General features: G+C 35.1%; 1 protein-coding gene across 1 annotated transcript in view; it reads left to right on the top strand.

Moving 5' to 3' along the window:
• AGPS (alkylglycerone phosphate synthase) overlaps positions 1–13,975 on the top strand; it is a 129,139-nt gene that overhangs the window by 96,031 nt on the left and 19,133 nt on the right. Inside the window, exons 15-18 of the mRNA XM_052663808.1 lie at positions 5,308–5,377; positions 6,214–6,275; positions 9,634–9,723; positions 13,283–13,382. Of these exons, the coding sequence (XP_052519768.1) occupies positions 5,308–5,377; positions 6,214–6,275; positions 9,634–9,723; positions 13,283–13,382 (322 nt within the window). The remainder of the gene's footprint in view (positions 1–5,307; positions 5,378–6,213; positions 6,276–9,633; positions 9,724–13,282; positions 13,383–13,975) is intronic.

The following is a 13,975-nucleotide window of genomic DNA, read 5'->3' as shown; positions in this document are numbered from 1 at the left end:
ATTTGCTGGAAGGATTAATGAAACCAGAATACTTTATTTTCCCCTGCCATCTTTTATACTGCTTTATTTATGCCTGATTACTATGTTGCCCTTAAAACAGTGTGTTTTAATCGTCAAGTATTTATCTAAACTGTTTTGTCAGTTTTATTTAATTTGAACTACCAGCTGTGGTGAACTGGCTTTCCATGTAATGCCAGTTTTGTTTTTCTCATATAACATCAGCCATTTACAAGTTAAAAGTAAGAGGGACTCTTAAGATGATTCAGCTCTCTTTAGATACTGATAGTGAGACCCAGAACTACTGATTTAATTCCAGCAATTTGTTTATACTGAAAAAAAATTTGTATCAAATTCATCCATTAAGAATAGATTATAGTAAATGAGATATCTATTTAAAGCAATGGTAAAGGGAGTGTGGTTTTTTCATTACTATCATTTGTGACTTCTTAATTATCTTTTATAATTAGTTTTGTAGTATCCTTCCATCTGGTGCCCTTCATGTAGATGAAGTCTGTATTGAACAACTCTCTGCTGTCTCTAGGCAGATGACTTAGGGCTCTTCTGATTTTTTGATACTTTTATCTTCATGTGGTTTTCTAGAAGAAGTCCTGGTTTTTCCCTAGTTTTCTCTAGGCACTAGTTCTTTGTTTCAGCCACTGAAGATTCAAGGATATTTTTATTTAAGATGCTACCCTGCCAACTCCTATTTCTCAATCATTTCTCCTACATGATTAGCTGAAGGAAAGCATCACTAAGTTTCTCTCTAATGAAGTTTTCATAAGTTAGTTTAGCTTATGTATTTTATTTTGAATTCAGTTCAGTCGCTCAGTCGTGTCTGACTCTTAGCGACCCCATGAATCGCAGCACGCCAGGCCTCCCTGTCCATCACCAACTCCCGGAGTTCACTCAAACTCACGTCCATCAAGTCGGTGATGTCATCCAGCCATCTCATCCTCTGTCGTCCCCTTCTCTTCCTGCCCCCACTCCCTCCCAGCATCAGAGTCTTTTCCAATGAGTCAGCTCTTCGCATGAGGTGGCCAAAATATTGGAGTTTCACCTTTAGCATCAGTCCTTCCAAAGAACACCCAGGACTGATCTCCTTTAGAATGGACTGGTTGGATCTCCTTGCAGTCCAAGGGACTCTCAAGAGTCTTCTCCAATACCACAGTTCAAAAGCATCAATTCTTGGGCACTCAGCTTTCTTCACAGTCCAACTCTCACATCCATACATGACCACTGGAAAAACCATAACCTTGACTAGATGGACCTAGTTGGCAAAGTAATGTCTCTGCTTTTGAATATGCTATCTAGGTTGGTCATAACTTTCCTTCCAAGGAGTAAGCATCTTTTAATTTCATGGCTGCAATCACCATCTGCAGTAATTTTGGAGCCCCCAAAAATAAAGTCTGACACTGTTTGGAATAGGGCATTGTTAATCTGTACTTTGTTTTCTGTTCTTTCGTTTTATCCTCTGTTTCCACCACAGTCGAGAACGTTTTTGTATATTATCTCAGTTTACCTTTTTGCCTTCCACTCCCACCCAAACACTGTTAAATACCTTTGAACACATATGATCCAACAGAATATAATAGCAAATGTTGAATAATCTTACTCTTGGTTGTTTATCCATGTTTGCTGGTAACATATTTTAAATTCTCTAAGAACTAAGCAGAATAAACATTGCCTGTCACCAACTGTGACAGATGTGTTGACATTTAGCATAGGTCTTAAGGTAATATATTACTGTTTTTAAAGGGTTATACTTAAAGTGTTACTTTTAAAGTGCTTAAGTTGTTTGATGTAATTTAACGTGAGTGATTAGGTTCACCAGATGGCTCTTTTATGTAAAAAAATTGTCTCACTCCTATTTCAATAGTCTTCCTAGTCCTTCTTCATGAAACAGCTTTAAATTTAAGAACCTTGTTAATTGATATTTAAAATTTGTGGTAGAGGGGTAAGAAGTAGGGGATGGATAACATAAGGCAGTTGAAATTAAGTATAGTTTTTTGAAATGGCTGCAGAAGTGGCAAGTTACAAACATTTAATCTAAGCCCTACTATGGTTTACATATTGTATCTTAAAGTAATTCTGGCTGGTAAGATACTCTATCTTATAGTAATTCTGAAAGCCTTTAAAAAAAAATAGATCTTCCAAAAAGCTAAATTTGTAGGGAAACCTGTGATTCAGAAAAGCAAAGCCAGAGCAGCTTTTCTTTGCAAGGGTTTATGAATTTAGAATGGACATCTAGTTTTTTCCTGTTTTAGATTTTTTTTTTAAAAAAGCATATTTCTGTAGTTTGTTGTACTAGATTCCAAGTGAAACAGATTCTTTTTTCCCTTTGTCAGATTTAGAAGAGGATCTAAAGAAAAATAGCTTTGACCTGGGGCTGCAAAGTTGAACTCTTTCTCATCTTGATATATATGGATGCTATATTTTATATCAGTAGGCCGGATATTAAAATGATAGACAGGTCTGCTAAATGTTTATACCTGTTACTTCTCACCAAGTACTCAGAATGCAGCTTCTCAAAGATTCCGAGCAGTAGTCTCTTGCACCCTTTCCTAGTCTTCACTCTCCTTTACATGAACTGTGTCTGTTTCTTCTATCAATAGGGTTTTTCCTCTCTCGGAGTCAGTGTCTGACTCCAGTTCATATCTACCTGAAGTATGGGTTCGTCTGTTGTTGTTTTTTGTTTTTGTTTTTTTTAATTTGTCATGATTTTATTAAATGTGTATACATTTTGAATATTGTTTATCCTGTTATTTTTCCCACAATTTTGATAACTTCATGATATTTTAAATATGCTTATTGTTTAAAAAATGAACAGAGAAAAGTGCAGAGAAAAAGTAATAATCACTTAAAAATCTGCTCTTTAATGGTCACCATCATTATCATTTCAATGAGTGAATTTCCAAGGAGCACTTAATCTTTCTCTTTGCCAGTGATTTTTGTTGTTGAAACTTATCATGTAGTAAGTTTACAGATGTATTGGTATCTACTTCTGTATTTCTTTTGATCCTGATTACATATGCTGCACTGTTCAAGTGTTAGTTGCTCAGTCATGTCCAACTCTTTGCAACTCCATGGACTGTAGCCTGCCAAGGCTCCTCCATCTGTGGGGTTTTCCAGCCAAGAGTACTGGAGTTGGTTGCCATTTCCTTCTTTGGGTTCATCTGTTTTTTTCCAAGCACTTGCCACAGCAATTTTCTGACTAGTTTTGTTTTTGTTTTGGAACTTTATTTGACTCCCTACCCCAACCTCGTATCCATACGCATCTAACCCAGAACTGTCTTCTATTTCTCCTTACTTTTCAATCTCAGCTGCCTGATGTAAATTGTTTTCCTTGCTCCTTAACATTCTATTAACAAACACCTCCCCTTCATTTCATTATACCCTGTTCCCATGTAGTTCTAGACTAGAGGTGTTCCTATTAAGTCTTTACTACTCCTTCTGGATGATACTAATTTATGTGTATTCAGCTGTAATAGTGGCATATCTGATCTAGCCAATATGTCCTAGCTTAAAATTGCCTTACAGTATTTCCTCAGGAGAAGTGGGTTTGATCCTTAGGTTGGGAAGATCTCCTGGAGGCATATGTGCTTAATTGCTCAGTCATGTCGGACTCTATGAACTCAAGGACTGTAGCCCTCCAGGTTCCTCTGTCCATGGGATTCTCCAGGCAGGAATGCTGGAGTGGGTTGCCATTTCCTTCTCCAGGGGATCTTCCTGACCCAGGGGTCAAACCCAGGTCTCCTACATTGCAGGCAGACTCTTTACCATCTGAGCTACTACATAGGCCCTTTTGCCTGGAGAATCCCATAGACAGATGAGCCAGGCAGGCTACAATCCATAGGGTCACAAAGAGTCAGACTTGACTGAAGCGACTTAGCATGCATGCACGCATGCACATTTGTATAGAACAAAGGTACATATATGCATTGTATTATTTACTTACTGCCTACTGCCGATGTCAGGCAAAACATTGAAGGGGAGAAAGGATTTAACTGTAAGGCGTGAATTGAATTCATAAGAGAAATGAGAAGAGGCTCAAAACCTGAGTCTTAAGCAATACCTCAGTTAAGGGCCCAGCATCCTGAGACCAAGAAGGTGCAGTTAGTGTATTGAGAGTGGAAGTCACTTCAGTCGCATCTGACTCTTGGCAACCCCATGGACTGTAGCCCGCCAGGCTCCTCTGTCCATGGAATTCTCCAGGCAAGAATACTGGAATGGGTAGCCATTCCTTCTCCAGGGGATCTTCCCAACCCAGGGATCGAACCCAGGTCTCCTGCATTGCAGGTGGATTCTTGATCATCTGAGTCATCAGGGAATCTCCTAGTGTATTGAGAAGAGAGACATGAAAGTTAACCCTCCATCATGGCCCAAGAAGGCCGCAAGAAAAGATATTTTTCCATTCATTTTTATTGAGGGATTTTTAGTGGGTGCTTTGAGAATTTGGGGTAAGTTTTATTTAATTGACTAAAACTACTTAAATTTTAATTTCTGCCTAGTGGTGGAAAAAAGCAAAATCAAAGACTCTGTATTGAAGATAGTGGAAATCAGTCATTCCTAGTCTTTTAAAATTAGAATGACTTTTAAAAAATAGAATACTTGGACTGAAATATACATTATATGGGATTAATTCTAACTAGATCACCAAATACATCCTCTATGTATAAAATTACTTTCCAGTTGAAATGGATATGTTCATACATTTGCTCTTGTACCTATCTGTATGATGCTTCATAAATTTTAATATCTGCATGTTTTGTCTGTCTTTTAAATGATAAGTCCCATAAAGTAAACACCATGTCTAATATTCCAGATGGTATATGCTCAAGTATTCAAGAAACTTCTTGGTGTTAGAAGATAGTAGTCATTCACCGCGGATCTTTATATATGAATAAGACTATAATACATGAATATACAGATTAGAATATGAGTAAAATAGGAGTATTTTAAGTATCTTGTCCTTGTGAAGATTATTTAAGCTTATTTCTCATGGCTGAGTCTCTGTTCTTTTTACAGTCGGAATAGAATTGGTTGAGTTTATATCACTCAGGTTTACTAGTTTGGTGGCTATAAAAGTTTAAAATTAATTACCAAACTAAACATTAAAAATTCTTTTGTCCAAGCCTGTTCTCTTGATAGCACATTTATACCTTTATGATAAATAGGGTTGAAATTAAAATGAGATGTAATCTCTGTTAATCTTATAAGCAGTTATCTTGAGGTATTGATCAGTTTGGTTAGTATTATTTATTTTTAATAGTTCATCTGAAATATATTCAGTTTGTTCTTTAATTACAGGGGATTGGCAGCTGGGGAAGATAATGGACAGAGAGGTTATTTGTTGACCTATGTCATTGCATACATTCGAGTAAGTTATCTCATATTTCCCTTGTCATTTTATGTTGCAAACAATACATTTTCTTATTTTAAGTGAATAAAATTTTCTTTATTTTCTTAAATTTTAACCTATTGTAATTTAACATGAGTCTATGATTTTTCTACTTAATAAAGTTTTCTTTCATACCTTTGCCCTTCTGCGGTAGCTTAGACTCTTTCCAGTTTTGATATGAGAACAGAATTGTATTCTGGGTAAAAAATTTAGTAGTATAAGTTACTTATTATATAAGCAATATATTTTATATGCTATAAAACATATTTTCCTAGCTGAGATGGGTCCAGATGTTTTATCAATTTAGTCACTACAAAGAGAAACACTCTATTCTTGAGTTTATTTTTAAAGAAAAGTTGATTTGAAGAAGATATCTTTTCCTTTCTCTAATCCCCTCTGCCTGTGACTTCCCTGTCTCCCTGCTCCTTTGTTCCTAATGATCACTTTTTGGTATTGGTCAATTCGCTATTTATTTAGGCCACTAAAATCTATCCTGCTAGTGTTCTCTGCGTGCACACAGGCAGTTCCTGGGTAGAGACTACATTCATTAGAGAAATATTTGAGTGCCTACCATGTTGCAGGCACTCCACCTGGTGTCAAGGGCATAGAGGAAAACAAGACAAAGTTTCTGTCTTCCTGGAGGTTATATCCTGGACTTGGGACCACTTTCCCATACTTTTTTGAGGTAGATTGTAAAGAGTCCAGAAGGTTAAATTAGAAACACGAAGTACTAACAGTGAACAAGAAATACTACTAATATTATGGACTTCTGCATCTGTTATAATTCCTTGATTTTTGTGTATATGTCTTAACAGGATTTGGGTTTGGAATACTATGTATTAGGAGAATCTTTTGAGACTTCTGCTCCTTGGGACAGGTAAAATGAAACAAAATGCCTGATATTATTAAAATATGCTATGCAAGTTGCTAAACTAATTTATCTTTGTGTGTGAATATGTAAACTTCTAAAATTTTGTAAAGAAGCATTGAAAGAAGGTAATCACTTTTATTTAAATTAGTGTCTTCATCAGAATGTCATATTTGCAAGCCATTTAAAAAATTTTAGATTTGCCCATGCCCCATAGAAGGGTGGTATTACTGAAACTTACATTTTAAAGAATTTTATTGAACACTAAATGTCATTGTGTGGTTTGACTTAGCTTCGATTTAAATTCTTAAATGGTTAATGTGCTTAAATGTTCTCTAGAAAGTCTCCCCAAAATACAACCTCCTATTGTACTATATCATTTAGCTTTTGATATTTGTATGTGTACTATTAAGCAAGATCTTAGCTTAAATTTAAGTGATTTCTGAAAGAAATCCAATTTTAAGAAACTGTATAATTTCTTTTTTAAAATTACATACATGTATACATACAAATATTGGTTAGGGAAATATAGTAAAAGCTGATTAGGAAATGTGAAATGGTTTTATTAAAAATGGACCTGTGAGTTAACTCATTCAGTAATAGGAAATTCTTGAAATTGTTAGTACATTTTTATTCTAGGTACATTTTACTTTTTCTTTATAAAATTTACTATTTTAAATCTGTAATAAAGCATATGAGATCCAACAGATCCCACTGAACACACTTGTTAGGTGTTACCTACCTTAACATCTTTGTTCGACTTTAACCTCATTTTTTTCCCTCCCCCAGAAAACTTTTTACTTTTCCACATTGTCTTCATCTACTATGAGTTTTGACTTCAGTGTATTGATGCTAATACTCCATGCACCATAAGATAGTAATCAAATTTAGAGTATCAGTCTGTTAAATTCATAGCATTCAGTTTTGGATGCTAAATTTTAATGGGGGAATAAATCTTATAAATAAAAAGAATTATCACCTCATCCACATCTGACACTTTTGAACAGCAGATATAGTTTGGGAGCTGTTCATAGTTGTCTCAGAGACCACTTTAGTCTTTAATAGTTTTCCTTACTGGGGAAAATGGGTTAGTGTAGTATTACTTCTTCAGTATTATGAATTTCCCTGTCATCAATTCCTGCTAACTGATGATTTCCCTTTTGTCTTTAAACTCTTCCAACTGTGGAAACTGATCATGCACTCTCTCTTCATTTTTCTTTATCCTTTCCTTGTATATTCTGACATATTCTTTTCAACTCACTGACTATTACCTGTTTTATACAGGGCTACATACTTGATTAGTTTTCTTTTAAAACAATATCTTCAGCGAAAGTATTAATAAGTAAAACTAAGTGAAAGCAGCTATATTCCTGACTTAAAATTTACTTGTTACCATTTAGTAACTTGCTTTCTCTTAAACCTTTAGCTAGGTAAAGACCATATTTAGCAGCAAACCGTGGGATTGGAGTCTGCAACCCTCACACATTATTAGATTGCTTGGCCTTTTCGTTCATAAATCTCTTAAGAGATTATTGGTCTTACTAGTTTTTATGTGTTCCTCTGTGGCCTTAGCACAGTGACTGCACCTGTTAGGTGCTCAGTGTATATTCTGTATAAAGTCCTGTGAATGAACTCTGGAATAGTGTAAGAATGTAGTCTATAAAAATAGCTGCTTAAGAGATCCAAGTTGGAGATAAGAAGATTTTAGAGATACCAGCTTGAGATTTGTGATTAAAACCAAAGGAGTAGATACACTTTCAGGTAAATGAATGAAGGAAAAAAGAAGGCCTGAGAAAGAACTCCAGGGAACCCCAACATTGAAGGGATACAAACAAAGGATTCATTTAGTCATCCAAATAAGAGTTAACAAAGGAAATTAAGGAATGCAGTCTAGAAGATGTGGAGGAAAATCAGTGCTGTGAGAGGAGCCAAGGGAAATTTTTTTCAATGAAGAAATGGTCAGTAGTGTTAAATTAGCTAATAAGGTCAGGTAAGAATTTAAAAGTATACACAGTTATGTTTACCTCATATATAGTGATTGGTCCAAATGGACTGTATTGACCTTTGCATGAGCTTTGTGAGAATTATACAAATAATTTCTAGAAAGTATTTTATTCAAGTAGTACATAAATTCCATTTTCTAGAGTCATAATAAAGAATTTATTATCTTTATAAATTTGTAATGCACATTAACTCCTATAGATACTAAGATTAAGCAGATTTTATTTATCTGCCTTAAGCAGAATAAAGCAGAATTTAACTTCAATGTTGTTTTGTAAAGTCAGAATTTATAGAATTTTTAGACACTATATTTATAAAACTGACATGCTAATAAAAGACTACAACCTTTTTCATATTTATTTTATTTATTCTTCATTCTTATTGGAAGTATAGGTAACTTTTGGTCATCTTTTCTATTCTAAGGACCAAGGTTTAAAACACAGAATCATCATCAATATGTAGCCACGATATTTATTGGAGAGTAAAATGCCTTATGTATACTTTGAGTCTTATTTTCCAGATGAAACAAAATATATGGTTATAAAAATATGTTACAACTCACATTAAAAAATAGAGTAATATTGTTAAATATTGCCAGTCTTCCCTCCCAACACATAATTTGTATCCAGTAAGTCTTTGTTGAGCTGGATTTTAGCCTAGTGCTTGAAAATAATCTGTTGAACATTTGGTATAGTAGTGTGATTACTAATGAAATTCTTTTTAAACTAAGGAAGACTTCTTAGACATGGGTATAGACTGTGTGTGTGTGTGAGGGGGGTGTGTGCACGTGCGTGTGCATGCACATGGTCAGTCATGTTAGACCCCTTGTGACCTCATGTACTGTAGCCCATCAGGCTGCTATGTCCATGGAATTTTCCAGGCAAGAATACTGGAGTGGGTTGCCATTTCCTCCTCTAGGGGATTTTCCCAGCCCAGGGATCGAACCCGTGTCTCTTGCATTGGCAGGCGGATTCTTTACCACTAGCACCAATTGGGGTATTCCTATGACCCAGAATTGAATTATCATTACTATTTTCTTAGAACTTTTTAAAAAGTTTTTAAAATCTTACAGTTAAATTTATTTCAAAATTGGACTTTCCTTAGCGTAGGAAAGTTATCTTCAGGAGACCTGAGTATACTCTTCTGACTTCTGTCTTTCCTGTGACAAAAAGGGCAAGGGCTTTGCTCCCTTAAATTTTTGAATGGAAGGCTCAGTTTGAATAATCATGACTTTTGTTCATTCTTGAAGGAATAAACGTAAAAGTTTAAGAGAATTTCTGACTTGAAGTATGCTGATAAACCAGTAATTATTAGAATTTTTGAAACATGTGAAAACTTAATATTGAACTCCATTCTTGTTTTCTAGGGTTGTAGATCTCTGTAGAAATGTAAAAGAAAGAATAACAAGAGAATGCAAAGAGAAAGGTGTTCAGTTTGCTCCTCTTTCTACATGCAGGTGAGTTTTTTTGTTGTTCTTTTACTTCTTATTCTGAAAAAACTTATTAAAATTAATGGAAAAGTGTAATTTGTGAGCGAGGAAAAGCTTCAGTCTGTTCCACTTAGCAGGCTTTCCTAAACTTCACTTGCCATGTTAGTGACTTATTAGGACTGTGCAGCTAAACTAGGATTTTTACAGTGGTTCTAAGCCCAACATAAGTAGAACACCCTTCCACAAGTGAGCCTCCTGCCCTGTCTGGACAGCACCATGATAGAGAGTCAAATGTCTGAACTCCTGGACCTCTTCATTCACTGAAACTATAAATTTCATAGGTAGTCAAGAAACTGTAAATTACAAACGTATTCAATATAGCTCTTTCTTTAGTAGAGAAAAAGCATTTTAACCACTTTGTCTGTTGTTGATTAAATCATTGGGTATGGAATATAGGAATGAGAGGAGCCAGAAGATCCAAATGAAGATTAACTCGTTGCTTTCTAATGGATCTTTCTGTGATAAGGGAAATGTTCTGTATCTGTCCTATCCAGTATGGTAGCCACAAGCCACGTGTGGCTGTTGAGCTGTTGCAGTGTGGCTGGTATGACTGTGGACCTGGATTTTAAACTTCATTAATTCAAATAATTTAAATTTACAGTACCACATATGGTTAATGTCTTCCACATGGGACAGTTATGATCCATATTGGATCACAGTTAACTAATAATCTTGTCCTCTTAGTTAAACAGCAGCAGACCCAAAGGATGTTTTCTTGATAAGGGGCACTTTGTATCCAGTCTTTTGATACTAATTTTCTCTGTGAACTCACAGAATAAGAGGCCTGACTGTCTAGTCTGTCAAGCCACATATTTATAAAACTGAGAACAAATCGGACCCACTAATCCAAAAGTCATTTATTAATAGTAAAGCTTAAAGCATTTAAAATAATAGGGTGTATTCTTGTCAAATTGAGGATTTTTTATTCTTTTGTTATGTCAAGCCTCAGCTTAACAGATATCCTTTCTTCCTTCTTCTGCCCTTCTTCCCTGTTCAGCATCTCTTGAGATCTCCCCTTCCATTATGAGACTACCATTGTGATAAACTACTACTTACTGAAAGTGACTGGGAAGTAACATATTCTGTCTTTAGGACACCTTCTGTAACAACACTTAAATCTAGGTTCTTTAAATGGTACTCACAAGGCCTAAGGATCTTCATTATGTATTGTACTGCAGGTGGATATAATTGTTATATATATTCTGAATTGATCATATGTCATTTATTATGTGGGAAAGGCAGTGGCTCCCCACTCCAGTACTCTTGCCTGGAAAATCCCATGGACAGAGGAGCATGGTGGGCTGCAGTCCATAGGGTCGCTAAGAGTCAGACACAACTGAGCAACTTCACTTTCACTTTTCACTTCCATGCATTGGAGAAGGAAATGGCAACCCACTCCAGTGTTCTTGCCTGGAGAATCCCAGGGATGGTGGGAGCCTGATGGGCTGCCGTCTGTGGGGTCGCACAGAGTCGGACATGACTGAAGCAACTTAGCAGCAGCAGCAGCATTTATTATGTGGCTGTTTTTTTAAGGATTTTCTGATAAAAGCGTAATGCTTTAGCTTCTATAATTATCTTATAAAATCAAAGTTTAGAATGTGCAAAGTCTAAGTTAATTGAGTGTTTTGCTAAATAGGAGTTTTAGATATAGTTTTAATAGCACATACTTGATTAAACTAACATTTAAGTAGAGTTTAATTTTACTTGAGTTTGATTTGGGCTGATTAACAGTGGCTAAGGAGATTATTCTCTGTTGAGTGTAAATGCTTAAATGTGTGAGATGAACTTTTTAAATCATTTTTAAAAAAGCTATTCTGAAATTAATTTCAAATAGTTGTAGATTTCATTGAAATCAAAGATTCTGAGGAATTCAGCTGTAGCATGCATTTACTGATTTTACATCATTTATGTCTTTTAAAAATTATTTTGTGAATTGGAATTCTAACCCTAAATTTTCTGAACAAATTTTGTGGGAAGAAATTACTAGCCAGTGAGTCTAACATAAGTACAGTACTTCGAAAAGTACATAGAGCACTTTTTTTTTAGAAATTAAAGAATAATATAACAACTTCGGCAACAACACTATCTCTGTTCAGATGATTTTGGAAGACACTAGTATTTAAGTGTCTTAAGTGAAAGAAGTGAGCTGTTAATACGTTTTAGTTCTAAGTCATTTTCTGAAATGGTCCCAAATTAAGGTTTTTCAAAAAATGTTGTCATTTCTACTTTGTTTGAGATACTGATCAATCAAGCTTTACTGTAATTTTAGAAGCCTACCTCTCTATTGAAAACTGAATTGTGTAATATAGATGTTGGGTTTGTGGGAAGGTGGCAGTGCTCTACTAATATTAATTATATTTTCTGTTTATTGATGTTGATGATTCTCATGTGAGTGATACATATATTCTAATTGCTGCAAACTCATTTCATTCTATATTATTTAAACATGGTCATCTGTAGTGATAGTGCCCTTGTAGTTAACATAGTTCTCCAGTTTGTCTTAAACTTTGTAAATCTGGTACTTAAAATGTAAACATTCAAAAGATCTTTTTTATGGGTGTGAATTAACACTAGAAGAAAAACACAGCTGGCAAATTGACAGTAGCATTGTTAAACAGTACATTTCTTCTGTTCTCAGGCACCTAACATTTGGCCTAAAAGGCCATTAAAATTTTAGATTAGATTCTATTTGTATTGTGTAGTAAAAAAGAGTATTTCCTCTATATTTGCTCCTTCTGTTGAATTAAGTTCTTTGTGGGAACCTCTGTAAATTGCTTTCAGAGATCTGACTATGATTACCTTAGCTCCCTTTTAAATGCTTCACCTAATTGCATTTTCAAAGCCCAAATATATATCATGTATATGATTTATTAATCTAACATTCTTGATATCTTTTGCAAACACACATACAGCATCCTCACATATGGGACCTAGAGTATAAACCCTTCAGAGACACTGTCTTAAGGCTTTGTGTCATTCAGTTTGTTTTCAAAGTCAATACTAATTTATTAATGTGAACTTGGTGAAGATGCTGTATTTTACCCAATCATTTTTGGTATTTGAACATTTTTCTTGTTTTCTAGTTTTAAGTTCTCATATTTATTTCTCTTAACTTTGAGGAAGTTCAGAAGGCTTTTAAGGGATCACCAAGTTCCATGATGTCTGTTTTGGAGCTGTCTTTAACTGCAATATACTTTGTAAAAAAAAAAACAAAAATCCTTTCTGAGGAAGTGGAATTTTTGTTTATTTCAGGCCAATTGGAGAAATATTTACATCATCTTAAAATTTTAAAACTTTTTGGGATAATAGTATAGACTTACCAAAAAAGTTATGAAAATAGTACAGATAGTTCATCGGTATCCTTTATCTAGCAAATCTGTTTTCCTTCCATGGAGTAGGAGGGTAGGTTGAGAATGAGGTTGTGGATTAAGCAAATCATTCAGACGATACTGCCTTTAAGTTTGTAGATACTGAATCTGATTTCACTCAAAGCCTTGTGGGGGATTTCTGTCTGTTTGTTTTTTAGGGTGACACAGACTTATGATGCAGGTGCATGTATCTATTTCTACTTTGCCTTTAACTACAGGGGAATCAGTGACCCACTGACTGTGTTTGAACAAACCGAGGTAATTTTGTGTACATGAATATAGCTCTTATATTCTTCTATTAATTTAAATAAACTTTACTGTCAACTTATGGATTTTAGTTTGACTCTCTTTAATAACTTGTGGTTTACCTTGGTGATAGCCCATAGAAATGAAAAACATAATATTTGCACTGAATTGAATGCTGAATTAGAAGTCTAAAATGTATATTCCCTACACATACTGTAATCAATATTCTAAAATTAACATCCTGTGGTCTGTGATTCTTTCATTATTACTTATATAATACCTGATTAAATTAAATGATAAAGACTGTGAAAGTGAAGTCACTCAGATGTGTCCGACTCTTTGCGACTCCATGGACTGCAGCTTACCAGGCTTCTGTCTATGGGATTTTCCAGGCAAGAATACTGGAGCGGGTTGCCATTTCCTTCTCCAGGAGATCTTCCCAATCCAGGGATTGAACCCAGATTTCCTGCATTGTACTCTCTGAGCTACCAGGGAAGTCCAGTGAAGACTATAGGGATCATTAATACTACTCTGGCAGCCCACCCAGCTCTAGATGGTGACTGCTCTAAAACTGAGCAGTTTTAGAGGTCAGCAGCTCTAAAACT

This window comes from Budorcas taxicolor, chromosome 2, assembly GCF_023091745.1.
Source record: "Budorcas taxicolor isolate Tak-1 chromosome 2, Takin1.1, whole genome shotgun sequence".
In the NCBI taxonomy this organism is placed as follows: Eukaryota; Metazoa; Chordata; class Mammalia; order Artiodactyla; family Bovidae; genus Budorcas; species Budorcas taxicolor.
This window is presented reverse-complemented; position numbering and strand designations above follow the sequence as displayed.